At 38.3% G+C, this 17016-nt stretch overlaps 3 protein-coding genes across 3 annotated transcripts; 2 read left to right on the top strand and 1 right to left on the bottom strand.

The window, feature by feature from the left end:
- The first annotated feature begins 1014 nt into the window (after positions 1 to 1014).
- LOC108597936 (trehalose-phosphate phosphatase B) lies at positions 1015 to 4181 on the top strand. The gene is made up of 4 exons (XM_017984555.2): positions 1015 to 1144; positions 1211 to 1535; positions 1596 to 1782; positions 3876 to 4181. Exons 1-4 carry the CDS (start codon positions 1080 to 1082, stop codon positions 4127 to 4129), a joined length of 831 nt encoding a protein of 276 aa, XP_017840044.1. The 5' UTR covers positions 1015 to 1079; the 3' UTR covers positions 4130 to 4181.
- Positions 4182 to 4228: 47 nt separating this feature from the next.
- Positions 4229 to 4997, bottom strand: LOC108597947 (SOSS complex subunit B homolog). The gene is made up of 2 exons (XM_017984566.1): positions 4888 to 4997; positions 4229 to 4829 (listed from the first exon to the last, which is right to left on the bottom strand). The coding sequence occupies exons 1-2, from the start codon at positions 4969 to 4971 to the stop codon at positions 4389 to 4391; spliced, it is 525 nt and encodes a 174-aa protein (XP_017840055.1). The 5' UTR covers positions 4972 to 4997; the 3' UTR covers positions 4229 to 4388.
- Positions 4998 to 5219: 222 nt separating this feature from the next.
- LOC108594473 (histone acetyltransferase KAT7) lies at positions 5220 to 17014 on the top strand. The gene is made up of 7 exons (XM_017979654.1): positions 5220 to 6613; positions 6669 to 6826; positions 6888 to 7260; positions 10914 to 11019; positions 15229 to 15386; positions 15446 to 15541; positions 15889 to 17014. The coding sequence occupies exons 1-7, from the start codon at positions 5273 to 5275 to the stop codon at positions 16003 to 16005; spliced, it is 2349 nt and encodes a 782-aa protein (XP_017835143.1). The 5' UTR covers positions 5220 to 5272; the 3' UTR covers positions 16006 to 17014.
- Positions 17015 to 17016: the final 2 nt, after the last annotated feature.

The raw sequence follows: 17016 nt of genomic DNA on the forward strand, positions 1-17016 counted from the left end.
TGCAGCTGCAATCGTTTAACAAAAGATGAGTAAAAACTATTTCCATTTAAATTGACTTGTTTCAGTTTTTATTTAATATGAAACGTGTGTATGATTAAAGTAAATGAAATGACATTTTTTTGGCACATAAAATCTTTATAGCTGAACAAAAATAATATTCAATGAAAATTGCACTCTTACTAAAAAAGTCATTGCCATGCCAATTAATTGGAATTCGCATTTATAGCTTTTTTATTTTTTGGCAAACTCTAATTATTTTAATCAATAAATCTTCATTAATTCTTTAGCAAACTTACACGCCCCGTAAGTCTTTTGATTAATAGTTTTATTGATTGTGTCTGATAAGGAAATGAAGCTAAACTCAAACGGAAGCCAAGGCAAATATTCAAATAACCTTTTGATTAAAGAACTGATCTGCCGAAAAATGTTTGGAATGGAAGCGCGTTACAATTAAAAATCGATTAGGAATTTTTTAAAATTGTGTGCTAACTATAACTAATTAAAAAGAATTTTTCTTTAGCAATAACAAACCGTTTTGGGCTTTTTAAAAATTTCATTGTCTGGAGCCTGCATTGAGCCTTAAATAATTATACTGGGTTTGGTTCCGTGCTTAAAAGTAGGCTCGTGTCCCCAACTCTAGTTAATATCAAAACCACCCTCTCAATATTCCAAAACAGCAACGACCTCAGACCGAAAGGTGTTCTATATGTAAACTAAATGCGAATGTACAGTTGCTCTACACACTTTATAGATATAGTATATGTATATATAGAATATATAGATATATCATTATGGTATGCGCTCTGCTTTTTATGCGCATACGCCTCATAAATAACAAGCGCCCATTACTTGGTCAAACAGAGTTGCCACCGCGTAGAAAAATAAATATAGATGAGCGCGCGTTGCTTGTGCGAGAGCAATAATTCAACTTGTCTATGCATATATAGCGTATACACATATAGATCTTTAGCTTGGGGCGGCTGCTGCCATCGTTGGCTACCTTTAGTATTAAGCGGTTCGTCCAGCAAGGCGCACAGTTTCCGTTTAAAAAGAAAAATCTAATATATATAATTATCAACATGGCTGAACAGAAGAAGGCACCGCTCTTGAAAAAGGAGGAGGATTATGTCAAGGCCCTTGAGGGGTAAGTTCTAAAATTTAATCAACATTAATTTATATATTTTTATTAAATTCTTTTTGTTTTTTGCAGTTTCATCACACCCGAAACAGATCAGGTGGCACTGCTATTGGATTACGATGGCACACTTGCTCCACTTACCGAGGAGCTTTCGATTATGCCCAAGGATACTGAAATCAATATTAAGAAATTGGCTGCTAATGATAAAATCTTTATGGTTGTCTTCTCCGGTCGCGAACTGAGCGAGATTAAGAACCATTTGAAATTCCCCAATGTTACCTATGCTGGTAACCATGGTCTGGAGGTGGAATATCCCTCTGGCAAGAAGTTCAAGATTGAAATGCCCGAGGAGCTGCTGGAGAAGCACAACAAATTGGTTGCTGAGCTCAAGGAGAAGGTATTTGGTTTGAAAAAATATATTTTTAGTTGCTGTATTAATATTTTATTTTTTTTTAAGGTTGTCTGCTCTGGCGCCTGGGTGGAGGATAAGAAAATTTCGGTTACCTATCACTATAAGGGTGTCACCGACAAGCTGAAGTCCAAGCTTATTGCTGATGCTAAGGGTCTGATTCAGTCCCATGGCTTCCAGCTTATTGAGACTCCATATGCCTTAGAGGGCAAGCCACGCGTCAACTGGGATAAGGGTAAGTGCAGTCTAGACTAAAGAGTAGTATAAATATAAGCTAAGATATAATGAAATGAGTAGAAACTAAATTAGAAGTTGCCAAAATTTAACAAATTAGACCAGAAAGTAGTCAAAAAAATGACCAAAAGGCCCTTATTTTCGTATTAATGTCTAGGCAACCTTTTGGCCAAACTAAGTATAGCCTCTGAGTAAGCCATCAATAGACTTATAGCCATATTCCCAACTGTCTAAATGTCTATAAAACTGTTGCCAAATGCTGCCGCCCATTCGCTGTCGCTTAAGTCGCTTTTGTTGCCACGGCACCTGTTTTGAACAATTCGATTTTCAACAGCGACACTTCGATGATTTAATTATTGCTTGACTCTTAGCCCAAATATACATATACAACATTATTTTTTTGTATTTTGTCTGTGGCACAAAATACGAATTCATATGTGGGCGGCGATTCTAGAATATTTTTCAACAGTGGAATCTCAAATGAAAATGAAAATAAAATATGTATATAGAATTTATGCCGACAGTTTGTTTTTGACAAACAATCAGAGCGAAAACTGATGTCTAAAGCACGCCACAAAAACAAAAGCATAATATGCATATATATATTGCAAAATATATAGTTAAAGCATTATATAGTAGCGCAGCCATTTACTAAAACTAATGATAAATTAACAAATTTGTGTAATTTTTCATCGAAATATGTTTTTGGCTGTAGATTTAAAATTGTTTTGGTGTATTTATCTCTGACAGACTGTTGTCTGGTCTAATGCTTAGTCACATAAAAGATTTCTTTCTCTGGGGGCGGAAAATTCAAAATTTTGTGTGTAACAGAATTTTTTAAATATAGCATGCTTAAAAAAAGAATTCTAGAGAGAGAGTTTTAACTAAGCGCAACTAATTGGAAAAGTCGTCGTTAAATGATGCAAAACTACAAGAAAAATCACTTAGAAGCTAAAAAAAAATTTACAAAAATTGTAGTATAATTTAAATTGCACTTTATGTCTATAAAAATGAATAGTAAATTGTTAAACTTTAACTTTTCACATCAAAGAATGTAATTTGTCATATTTCGCTTAAGTGGCAGCACATAAAATCATTTAACAAATGTATATTGCTACTCAAAAAAAAATATTTGCAACAAATTGAAATATTCCAAAATGTGAACACGAGCGACATTTACCAATGGGTCGCAACAAATGTGCATAATTCAAAAGCTAATATAGATATATTTTATACGCTTGAAGATAAAAATTAATTATGATTTTGTGCCCGCCTTCGGGAGCAATAAATTTGTAGTAGCCAGAAAAAAATATCAGACAAGTCAACGGCAAATGAAAAATACATATTTTTTAGGAAAAATGAAAAGTTGCCAAGCGCATACACGAAATGGCAACAAAAGAGTAGTAGTGGGAATTATTGGTGCCGTCTGAAAACGAAAATGCAATGAGAAGCGCGTAGAAGAGGGAAGACTAGACAAGAATGATAATGCGTCATCAATTAAACAAAAATTTAGCGTTAATAGCTACGAAAACACAAAAACCAAAGCAGCGGCAAAATAACAAAAACAACAGCATAATTTAAATAATTAAAAAGGCAACACATATTGTTCAGATACGCTATATGCTATATACGCTTGTATGTGGTTTAGCGTACAATTTACTTGTTGATGGTGCCACAAGCCCAAACACATTTTGCTTGCTGCGCACGCCTACGCAAATGACTAAAAATAATGCTCAGAAAATATATCAAAACATATATATATATACATATATATATATAGAAACAAACTGTATGTATACACATGAGAAAAATCTCAGGCACTTGACGCTGCAGGCGTTTTATGAATTTTATATATATAGTATATATAGCTAATTCCAAATATTTTTGGTTGCTTGAACTACTTTTGGGGATTTGTGTTTATTGGCTGTGTTGAATATTTTTCCAGTTAGCATGACTGAACTAGATATAAGCTAACAAACCTTGAAATGACTTTAATGGGGAACAAGTTATGTGGAACCAATTCAAACTGCTTACTATTGGTTTTATAATTGAGTTTATTTATTAAAATTATTTTCAAACTCTTTTTGCTTGCAGGAGAGGGCGCCAAGATGATTCTGGAGAAGCAGTTCGATGCCGATTGGGCCAAGAACTTGAAAATCATCTATGTTGGTGATGATACCACCGATGAGGATGCCATCAAGGTGCTGCATGGCATTGGCAAGACCTTCCGTGTGTCGGAGTTGCCCACGCTCAAGACCTATGCCAATTATCAAATCAAGACCGTTGAAGAGGTCGGCTGGTTGCTGAAAGCTGTGCAGGGTTACTACGAGAAGAAGAAGAAGGCATAAGCATAACTTAGAGCTTAAGCTAAATTCCACACTCACATACACAAACAAACAACACACAATCACACGCACGCATACACACACACACATACTTATGTAAACTGCTTTAGTTGTTTTGTCTTATAAAATTACAATATATATTTCTTAAATTTTTCTCAGAGTTAAGCAACATAAATGTTTCTCAAACCTAATTTTGCAATAAAAATTGTCACATACTTGAGTGCATTATTCGACCCAGAAAAAACTAAAGTAACTAATACAATTAACGACGGTCTGCTTTTAATCCGCCTGCTCGCAAACCACCCGCACGTCCACCTCGCCCACCTTGTTTAACAATTGTGGGTGGCACTGTTACAGCAGGCGTGGCAGCTACTGGTGCCGCTGCAGCTGCCGGTGCTTGTATCGGCACCATGCCCACTGGAGGAGCTTGCGGCTCCACGCGTTTGGGCTCGCTCATATTCAGTCCCTCGTTGAACACCATGCAGTATTCGCCCACCTTAAAGACCTCGCCATTCTTGCCAGAGTATAGTGTAAGACAATGTCGCCATATTGATGCATAGCCTTTGTTTAATCTTATGATGTCGCCCGGCACAATCAGTTTGCCTGGCTCATCCCAAATAGAAACATTAATGCTTGCCGTATGATCGCCGACTTTGAAATTTCGCACCTCTCTGTTCTCCTTGGTTACTGTGGCAATGCCGACCTAAAAGAAACTCATTAACAATTAAAATAAGCGTAAACAAATCTTTGACAACTCTTACATCCAGCACAATGAATAAAACATTTATGTTCTTTTGTCCCGGCTTGATATCTTTTATAGCTATGGTATCCTGGTTATACATCATAATAATAACAGCTATATATTTAATATATAAATTTAATAAATTCTGTTTGAGAATCTTTCGTTTTAGTTTTACAATGTTAGTACACAAATCAGATGCATTAAAACAGCTGTAGCTGTTGCTCGATAACGATAAGTGTGCAAGCTGATTAGAATATAATTCTGTTAAGCAATAAATGTTAGTTAACAGCGCTGCAGCCAAAGCAAATGCAACTCTGTGATTATTTACACATTGCCAGCCCTGGTAAAAAATTTGCAGCGCAGAGCACGGAAAATTGTTATTAAACTTAAATTTATAGAAAACAATGGAAAGCAGCTCAAGTTCAACTTCCGGCAGCAGCAGCAGTGGCTCCACTTCTTCCAGTTGCACCTCAGACTCCGATAGCAGTAGTTCTGCCTCTGAGGAAAAACCACAACAACAACAGCCACAAACAAACCAACAAACAGCGCGACGCACAGCAGCTGAACAAGAAAAACCCAAACCAAAAGTTGCAGCTAAAGTGCGTGCAACAACAAATGGTAAAAGCCTAAGCAGCGACGACGATGATGATGATGAAGATGCAGCGCCGCCAGCAAAGAAAAATGCACGTGTTGTAAATAATGCGCCCACAGCGGCGCCTGTACGCCGTAGACCACCAGCAAGCAGTGCGGCCAAGCCTGCAGGCAGTGCAGCTATTGCAGCTAAAGCACCGCCTGCGTCAAAAGCAACAGTCCACAGTCAGCGCAATGGCGACAGCAAGCGTCCATCGCTTAGTTCTAGTTCCAACAGCACAGATGACTCCGCCAAGGAACGCCAAGCCAATGCACGTAAGATGCCGTTAAAAATGGCAGCAACAGCAGTGCGTGCCAAGCAAATGCGTGCCAAGGTGATGCAAGCTAAAGTCTCGGCCGTAGTTACGGGCAAAAACGGAGTTGCTACCAAGGGCCGCAAAAGCAGCGAAGGCAGCGACGCCAGCAGTGACAGTGCCAGCGGCTCTGAAAGCAGTTCACTCAGTGAATCCGAGGGCAGCGACTCAAGCAATTCCTATAGCTCGCAGCACGGAAAAGCAAAAGCAAAAAAGCAACAGGACAGCGAGGAAGAGCGCAAGGATAATGAAAATCCCATGCGCAAGCTAACGCGCTCGCTTAGCATGCGTCGCAGCAAGCAGCAGCCACCCGTAAAACAAGGCAGCGATAGCGACGAAGACGACGACAAGCAGCTGCTGTCCAAGAGTCCTGCCAAGAGATCAGCCACAGCTACAGCGCTCAGCAACATCATCAACAGTACGAAAAGCAAAGTAAAAAAGGAAATCTTACCGCCTTTAAGATCACGCCCTGTATCGCCGGCCGTGCAGATGGAGAAGAAATGTCCCATTGAGGGCTGTGATTCGTCTGGACATCTGAGCGGCAATTTGGATCGACATTTTCTGCCCGAAGCTTGTCCTATTTATCACAACATGTCCGCCTCAGAGTGTAAAGAGCGCGCAAATGATCGTAAGCTGCGTCTGGAGCAACGACAAAAGATGCCCGTAAATATTGTCAGCGCGCCTGGTACGCAACAAAACTCAGCCAAATCATTGACACCAGAGCAGCGAGAGTTTCTAGCCAAGATACGCGAGTCCAGAGCAAGCTTTAAGCCTCAGAGCAATAACTATTCAAATGATAAGGTAAGTAGCTGTCGCAACATAAGTGCAAGTCTCAACTATTTCTACTTTTGCGCAGGTCAAGCTAGAGAAAGACGTGCAGGATGAGGATCGAGAACCAAATCTAAACGGCCTGGTGCCCGACTATGATTTACAGCTATTTCGGGAGGCGCAGGCACAAGCCTCCGAAGGCATTGAGGATGAACTTAAGGATCTGCCTGTGGGCAAGGGCATCAAGTGCGTTTACACTTCTTTATTTATATAGAGTTACTAAAATGTTACTCTTCATCTTTTGCAGATACATCAGCATGGGTAAATACAAAATGAAAGTGTGGTATCAGTCGCCTTATCCGGAAGACGCTGCTCGCCTGCCTAAGATGTACATATGCGAGTTTTGTCTGCGCTATCAGAAATCCGTTACTGGCATTAAACGTCATGCACAAAAATGCGTTTGGCGGCATCCGCCGGGTGATGAAATCTATCGCAAAGGCAAGCTACAAGTCTGGCAGGTGGATGGCAAACGTTATAAACAATATTGCCAGCATTTGTGTTTGTTAGCCAAATTCTTTCTGGACCACAAGACGCTGTACTATGATGTGGAACCTTTTCTGTTTTATATTATGACGCTGGCGGATGTGGATGGCTGTCATATTGTGGGCTACTTTAGCAAGGTGAGTTGGAATTTAAATTTTACTTGTAGCGTTTCAAATTAGCGCTTTCTGTTAAGTCAGCTAACAGCTGCGCTTTATGTTAGGCTCAGCTGTCTGTTAATTAACACAGCTGGTTGTCTATCGATAGCTATCGATGGTTGCTCAATTTGAATTTATAGCTTACAAACTGTAACTGCTGCTATGTGTGTTTTACCAAGAGGCAACACATAAATAAAAGCATGTGCATAAACTTTTAAGCTTTTATGTTAAATATTGTTAAACTAAATATTTATATGTGCTTGCAAAGCAAATGGTATAATGCCATTATATAGCTAAGTAGATAATTTTGCAGCTTAGCCAAGCCACAACCCATGTAAATTCGAATATATGGCATATGTACATTCAGATATTATGTGCCCAGACAGACGGTAGTGCATTCTTGACCATACCCAAACACAAATAGAGATGTGAAAAGAGAAGAGCAGGCGATTTAAATTTCCCCAACTTACTGCAAGACTGTTAAAAATAAGAGTAAAAAGGCAAGCAGAGCAGCAGCACACAATGTCTGACATGTGCGCACGGTTTCTTGACCTCCCCCAGTGCAGAGTAGACAACGAACAGCAGCAGCTACAGCTACAGTCAATTGCCCCCTCCTAACCCCCTTTCCATATGCAGTTTTTTGGGCGATGCGAGGAAGCTGGCGTTTGTGTTGAAACATTGCGCAATTCGTTCCGCGTTACCTTTGCGCGTGGGCGCCGTCTTGCGATGCTGCAAGCGAGCGAGCCAAGAGTATGTACATAAAGTATTAGTCTGTCTGATTTTGCTAGTAGCGCGCGCGCTTAGTTGACATAGCACCGCTCTAGGGTGTGTAGGGGTGCTTAGCTGAGGGCCGTTAGTACTACTAGTTTGGATAATTTCGGCAATATTTTGGCACAGAGCAGCAAGCACGGCAGATCATCCACACTGCCCACAGGTATCCATCGCAAAGCTTAGCATCCACGGCCACACACCAGCAACCAGACTATGGTCAGCTGATGAGTGTGGATGCTGATATGCCTGAGGTCGTTCTACCTCGACATCGTCTGCGGCGCGTGCTCCACAAACTTAAGCAAATCCCAACCGAGTGTTCACCGGAGTTATTGCCTGACCAGACCATACATGCAACGACTTGGGCAAAACAAATAAGAAAAAATAAATATGTAATAATAGGTGTATTACTCACAACACAGCACACAAGCAGCTATTACATACAGTAGCAATCGTCCGAATTTATTTTGGCATATCTCTCCAATCAGAAATCACACCACATCCACCTGTATTATAAGTGAATTTTTTATATTCAAGTATATACTATCATTAAAAAATGTAATTTTATTACTTCAATTTGCTATATAACATTATATTCTTTTTATATAAACAAAACTGTATTAAAGTCTAATTGAATAAAACTACTTTTTTGTGCATAAAATTGTATTTGCATTAAACTTAAATAATAACACCACCATTTCAACCCTTATTTAACTCATTGAACCAGTACCTTATATATCATAATATCGACATGCAGTCTCTGAAATCCAAACTAACCCCAAGTTTTGCTACTGCAGCAGCTACAGTGGTCGGATTTAAAAGTCCTACAGTCCATTGAGTAAGTAGTCTATCGCCTATACCCGCCGCGCACTCCAAACATTTCTATGATATACATGAAAAAAGTGGATTAAGCCGCGTCGCGTTGAACGTTAATTCCCCGCAGGCAATTTACGCATGTATCAGATAAACATGTGCATCTTTGTCATTGTTGTTTGTTGTTGTTGGGTTGCTGCAAACTTGTTGCAAAAGTAACACATGCAACAAGCGCCGCTTATTAGAATTTCATTCATGAAAGCGAGCAAAACGATAACTATTGTCTTGGCATAGCAGCACTTAAGTGTCATGCGTTGGCTAATTTAAGGACCAAAGCTTAGCATAAAAAAACATATAAATCTCCAGGCGATCAGAGCTTTTGATTAATTGCATAAGAACTTATAACTATTAAGTATACGCTCACTGACAAATTGTCTGGCACTCTCGGTGAAACAACCTAGTCTCTCTCTAATTCTGACCAAAAGATCCGGCGACATGCAGCCGCTCCATCGTTATTTCTAATTTATCATTAAAACCCCCCCGCTCTCCCCCGCTAGTCGTGTAGAGAGCTTACTTAGTAGCAAAAGATTCCGACTATTATGCTGCCGCTGGGACAATAAGCCAAAGAGCTTGCAACAATTGCAGTTAAAATGAGAAATATTAAAGTTGTCCGCATTTTGTAATGAGTTGCAAACTAATTCTAAAGTTATTCTTACTACCAACGCAGTTAATTTGATTCGCTGTGGCTTAAATAAAAATTATACAGCTGCAGTTAAGCTTATAGAATATATTAACTTAAAGTTTTGCATCAAAAGTAAATTTTTTTATAATATATAAATCCAACTCATCCTTTAAATACTTTCAATTTAGCTTCTAAATATATAAACCATAATATAAATATAATGAATGAATAAATAATAAAATATCAATAATCACAATTCATCCCTCACCACTAGCTAGAAATTTACAAATATTACAAAATGAAGACAATCTACTAATATGAGTTCTTCTATCTAATATATCTACAATTAAGTATTTACACATTGAATTTATTAAAGTTCAAGCTTAATAACATTAGTCTTGGTGATCAGATTATGAATTAAAACTAAAAAATTAAAAATTCGTAAGCTGCTTTTATAGCTTATTTTATATATTTATTATATATAAGCGTTTGTTATAAAGCACTCTCTATAGTTCTAATATAAAATATTACAGACGGCTATTGTTGAATTAAGCTGCCAAGCTTAGTTTTTCTATAATTAAACCCTAACTACACACCTGAAACTAAATACAAATTACTTTGCTCGCGGAACTAACTTAAATAAAAACTTGCAAATTACTTTCACACAAGTGCAAGTGCTGCTTGGTTCAACGACTTGGCAAGTGTGCCACTTTCACATTTGAAAAGGGGCGTCTTTAAATGGGGCGTCTGGATGTGGACGGGAGGACGCGCAAGGACAGTCGCTGATAAGCGGCGCGCGTGTGTCAGCGGCAGTCTTTAGCATGGGCTGCTAATCGCACCGCACAGCCAATAGAAGCGTCCTCGCCATTGCTGTAGCAACAGCATTACCACTACATCTACCCTCCTCCCTCCACATCTTCCCCCCCCCCCACCCGCACGTCCCTCCGCACATCTTACGACACCCTATATCCCGCCCCCCCTGTCATCTCACAAAATGGGTAATGCACCCGCATAAACTTACCACCAAAACTTGGTTGGCTACAGTCATCAGCATGTGTATATAGCAAATATATACAATCTCTCTATGCTATATACTCTCTATACTCGCATTTACGCATTTGCTTTGGCTGCAGCGCATCGATTCAATTCCACGCTGGTCATTGAACTCCCGAAAAAGCTAACACCCAACCCAACCCCACGCCCCAAAACAAAAAGCTGTCTGTCTGGCTCCCATCTCTTGCAAAATTATAGTGATGTGGCCTTTGTTATTGTTGCAATTGTTAAATTGTTTGAAGTATTTATTTAAGCTTAAAACTTTAGCATGTAATTAAACTAAAGCAACTACAATATTTAATAATTGATTTATTTACAGCACATACCATTTCTACAGGAGAAAAACTCCTTCTATAATGTCAGCTGCATTCTCACGCTGCCTCCCTATCAACGCAAAGGATATGGCAGACTACTCATTGACTTTAGTAAGTATTAAATGTAGCTTTAATATGTGTTAAATTTAATTTGAGGAATTAGTGGGTTTATAATGCATTTGATGTATTTATATTTGAAGCTTAACATTTGAGCAGAGTATTTAAAATTAGTTGCTTGTTATTTAATCAACTTTAAATGCTTGTAATGATTATTTTTATTATTTACAAACAAGTGTGTAAATATTAAACTATAGCAGCAAAGAGCTTAAGCTTGTAGTGGAAATCTTTATGTTTATATTTATACTAAATTATTCTATTTATTTACATGGAATAGAATTAAATGCAAACAATTGTTTATGTTTGCTTTAAAGTGACTTCAATATTGGTCTAAAATTGTAAGCAACCGCTCTACAATTTATTTCAAAATTCATTTAAAATTGCAAACTTAAAACGAAATGCTATTTAATATAAGCAACTAAATCCTTGTATAATATTTTGCTAAAATATTTCTTAAGCAGACGCTGCTTAGCAGCTCATAATTCTTATTAGTGCTAATGCTTATATTATTTTCTTTGTCTTCAGTTATAAAATAGTTAAGCACTTGCTTTTCCAATCACGACATTCCCCAGAAAGCAATAAGCAAGAAATCATATAAACTCTTAGCTAGTTAGCTTAACAACTCAATTGATCTCATTGCAGAACAAAGAAGAGTTAATGGAAAAAATCTAGCATTGCTTAATTATTTCATTTATTTTATAATGATACGCCAGACTTGGCTTTTTAGACTGCGTGTGACTCATGGCCATATATACATATATATATATATCTAGTTGGGCCTAATCAACATTGCATGCCAGCTTAAAGAGACTGGACTGTGGAGTCTTGAGGCTTTCCATAATTTGGCTTTGTAAGCTCCGCATGCAATTTCTGCATCAATTAAGCGACTTTAACGTACATAACTAATTTTATGCTATTTTTTTTTTTTGCTACCAAAATTGTTTAAAATTAATGCAAACTTGAAACAAAGATAGCGCCAGACAATAAAGACAGCCCAAGTATTACCCCAGACCAACGTCTATATGCATTTATATATATGCACTTGAGTCATAGAAGGCTTGGATGAATGGTCTCGCTATATACTCAATACACATGCAACATGCACACACATATATATAAACTCGTTGAGAAGCGCATAGAGAGGGCCGAAACGACATTGACCTTACACATACACGCAAAGCAATTGTTATAAAGGGAAAGAGAGCGCGTTCAAAGCGAGAGAGAGAGAGAGCAAGTCAACACTTTTCGTCATTATTAACAACACCCAGAAATTTCGTTTGTTTGTATATATGTAAAGCTTGCCCTTTTGGTTGAGGCAGGTGTCCAGACAAACGAATGTAGAGTGTTGGGTTAGGGCCAGGGCCAGGGCCAGTCTGGCTCATTAATAAGCAGCCAGTCAGCCAAACGCGATGGACGCCCAGCGCTCTCATACATATGCATATGCATATCCATCTATGTGCTACACAGTATATAAATTCCATATCTATTTACAAAATACATAAATACACTGAGAGAATTGTTGCGTTCATGTATTTTTTAAAGTGCCATTTAAGCCATAATTAAGAAACTATTATTAGTTTTGACTTAACTATGTAAGTTTAAAATTTAAAAATGTACACATAGGTAAATTTATAAATGTGTACATTTTTTAACTTAAATTTTACTTATATTTATAATTTATTCAAGGGGTTCTTTAGCAAAATTTAGCAAATAATTTTAAAATAATTATTTAATTTTAATAATTAGCTCAAATCAGTTTAGTAAGAAATATAATTTTTTTACAAGCTTCAAATAGTTACAAAGTTGTATTATAGTATCTATAATATTATAGCTAGATATATATTCATCTTTTGATTAAATAAGTTAAAAAGTTTCGTAAAGTCTAATTTCTAAAATATAATTAAGTATTTATTTTGCTTAGCCTTTTAAGCTTTTAACAAAACGTTTCTCTCAGTGTAGCTGCATATAAGTTCCGTCTGGCAGGTGTAATAACTGCTGGCACGTAATATGCAAATTGTTTAGCGCTTATAATTCCTTTTTTTTTTGGTCTGGCCCCAGTGGCCAAGCTTATCAGCTGACTAATAAATTAATTAATGAAATCAAGGCGCTAAGCGCAACAAATTTCACTTCAAAGCGGCGCACGCTACACAAACAAAAAAAAATTAAAAAAATGCCAGTTAAAGCGTCAATGCAATTTTTTGTTGTCAAAATAAACTTTTGCAAACAGCGCCCAGGCAACAACAAAAACAAAGGGGGTGGTGGGGCAAGTGAACGCAGTTTTGTCGGCAGACAACAAAGGTCAGCGCAGGTCACAATGAAAGGGCGTCGTCCTCTGGCTGCGTGAGGCTGACGCGACGCGTTGCTGCGATGTGCGATGCCTGTGAGCTCGCTCCGAACTGCGATTGTTGTAGTCGTCATCGTCGTCTGGCTAAAATAAAGCTGCGCTTTAAACTTGGCTTGGCTAATTGGGCAACACACAAGTTAAAAGCAATGCTAATTGACTAACCGACGCTTAAGACTTGTTAATTGTTTGGGTGTGCGTACATTTAAATATATTACGCATGTTGCATGCCACACACACACACACACACTGCAGTTGTTGCAACACTGCTTATGCGCCTATTGGCTATGCAACATTTTGCGCAGCACGGCCAGCAAAATGTGAATCAAGTCTCGATCGATAAAGTCGTCTCGACATTGCCAAACCCCCCCAGACACACACACACAGACACACATACAAATACAAACAGCGCGTACGCCAGCGAAAGAGACAGAGAGCGCGATAAAGTTTGAGTGCGAGCGAATGAGCAAAGAAATCAAAACGCCAGCCAAAATACGCCCAGAAATTGCGACTGCTGCTGTAACACCCACCCAATCTGTCCCTGCCCCTAACCCCGCCCCTGCTTGCCCCTTTACACACGCCACTGTGGCGCGCGGCATTAAAGCTTTTGCTAGTTAAGCACTGCGCACAGTGCAACAAAATCAATTTATGTTGACAAAGAATTTCAATTCAGCTCATTTTGTTAACATTTCTTCAAGCTTTAATTCATTAGCAATATAAAAACAAAGCTATATTTTTATTAAAACTCTTTTATTGCTCTATTCATACAACTATTTGTTTCCCCAGCTGCAATTATAAATTTAGCTTATTTAAATACATGTTTTTTTTAAACGGCGATTAAAAATTCTAAATACAAAATAAATATTTTTACATTAAATGACATTAAAAGTTTAAAATTTGCAACAAATAATTTTTTTTTAATAATAATAATATTTATTGAAACTTTTGACAATTAAGCGAGTCAATATTTAATTTAGCGCTGCAGAAATGCAAACCAAACTGAAATTAAAACTCAAAAATTATGTTTATAAATACTTTTTATTATCGTCAGTACAACTTACATTTATTTATTTTATATGCTTAGTACAGTATTTTTATTTATTTTTTTTTTCATATTACGATAATTGCGCATTTAGTGCCACTGTTCTTAGCCATCAACCCCGTTCTGACTGCCCTACAGTTGCAGTTGTGTCTGCTGTTGAGTGTCTAGCTGTCTGCTCACACACACACACACACACACACAGCTGTGTGTACATACATACAAATGTCTGTGTTGGCGTTTTTTTCCCGAGCCTGCCTCAGCATGTTGTATGTTGTGAGGGGCACAAACGGACTCGACTCGGTCTCGTACTCGTTCTCGTTCTTGTTGATTTACTTGCAGCACTCATTGTTGCTTGTGCTCTTATTGTTGTTGTTGTTGTTATCTAGACTTGAGAATTGTTGCTGCCAGACGACGACGACGACGACAACGACGTTGAAGCTTTGGGGGTTGAGCTTTTTGGGTTGAATGCACGCGAGAACGTTGTTTAAATGCCCGTCGCTCGTCATTCATGTGGCCGCGCTTCCAACCGCTGCCATCGTCTCCTCCCTTCCCTTCGCTTCTCTCCACTCCGCTTTGCCTACTTGGACGCACACTTTGCGGAATCCTGTCTAGACAACACACACCGCTGACTTAACTTGCGAGTGCTACAAGGGGCGTAGCACGAACTTGGTCACCATAAATAATGCGCCGGAACTTTTGTATGCCGCCGGAGCTGCTCTGCTATCTATAGCGATAGCTTTGACTATAGCATACTTATGGGCAATGTGCTTAAATGCAATTTCAATTTATTATTACATTTTTTGCATCATTTTTCTTTTAGGCTATCTGCTGACACGTGTGGAGGGCAAAATTGGTTCGCCCGAGAAGCCGCTGTCCGATCTGGGTCTCATATCGTACCGTTCCTACTGGAAGGATGTCCTCCTGGACTATTTGTGCAATCGCACGGGCAATACATTATGCATAAAGGATGTCTCCCAGGTGAGCAGAGTCACAAAAGTTAATTTACTTTTATATTTATGTGTTTTCATTGTTATCAGGAAATGGCAATCTATTCGTATGATATAGTGAGCACACTACAAGCCCTGGGCATGATGAAGTACTGGAAGGGCAAGCACATTGTCTTAAAGAAACAGGTTAGTAAGAATATTAACCCCAAGCTAAGGTTAGGGTGTGTTGAAAGGATCAAGTTTTTATAGCTCTGAGCTTTTATCTGTATGAATAATTGAGACGGTTTAGTTGTGATAGAAAGATGTAATTGAAATATCCCATTAGTTAAGGTTTTTAATTAATAAACCGAATAATAATACAAACTATTATCCAAACTGATCGGATAGGGTATAACAAACTATTATCCAACCCTATTCTATTAAGCTATCTTATTCCAATTCCAAAGTATAGTTCCCAATAGCTCTGATTTAAATTTGAAAGTTAGAATACCATATTAAGGCTTCTTTTAACTCTATTCTTCTTTTCTTTTCAGGACGTGCTCGATGAATATGAGGAACGAGTTAAGCGCAGAGGGACTTTTCCAAAAATCGACGATTCCTGTTTACGCTGGCAGCCCTTCATACCACTTCAGCCTATCGAATCTCCATAACATCGAAATAAGCATGCTGCCGCATGCTTTGACGACTCTTCCTAGAAACAAGTCTTACCAAGAGCAATTCTCTATAAGACCTCCAAATATTTTATTTAAACAGAACAGTTGCTGTTCCTAGTTAATTGATAGATACAATTCAATTCCCATAATAAGCTCGAGAGAGAGAGAGAGAGTTGAAGAACCAGACACTGTCATCAACGTTGTCTTCTGTTATTTCAAACTCCAGCAAGATGAATCATGAACGCCAAAGCTTTTTACATGAAGCAGCGAGAGAAAGAGAAAGAGCAGAGGGAGGCTGAGAGACAAAGCAGCGGCACATTGACATTGCCGCCCAGACAGCAGCAAAACTCCAACCCAAAGCGCAGTCAAACAAAAAAAACAAAGCGTCAGACAGGTAGAGAGCGCAGCGCAGCAGACAGCGAAGGCAGAGCAGAAGGTGGCGGAGATGCAGAGACAGAGAGAGAAAGAGAGAGATGTGGATAAAAACTGCACAAAGTGTACGCCGACTGCGCCAAAAAGCATATGCAAGCAGCTGCGACGTTGGCAGCGACGCAGCCGCAAAATGTTGCCGCCCAGACACAGACACCAAAGCGTAGCACAGTGGTTGGCAGGCAATGATAAATGATAGTGTAATATATAATATACATTTATACAAATTGTAAAAGACATGTACTATATATATTTAGTCTAATGTAAAGAAAGCGCACAATAGAGAACTAAGCTTCCAATTAAGGCCTCATACTCCATTACTTCAAATAGCTTAATCACCAATACATTGGTGTACAATATCAACAATTGAAGTGAAGAACTTCCAAAATTCGAATTCCAGATTATATTGTACAATAAGAATAACAAAACACAGCAGGCAATTCACCAATATGTGGCTTAAGCTGTAGTGCAGATGAAATCATCAACAAAATCAACAATTGCTACCAGCCGTACTGAAGTGAGTTTTATGTATAAATAGAAAATATAATGCTCCATAGTGTAATATATATAGACTGTAAA

This window comes from Drosophila busckii, chromosome 2L, assembly GCF_011750605.1.
Source record: "Drosophila busckii strain San Diego stock center, stock number 13000-0081.31 chromosome 2L, ASM1175060v1, whole genome shotgun sequence".
Lineage (NCBI taxonomy): Eukaryota > Metazoa > Arthropoda > Insecta > Diptera > Drosophilidae > Drosophila > Drosophila busckii.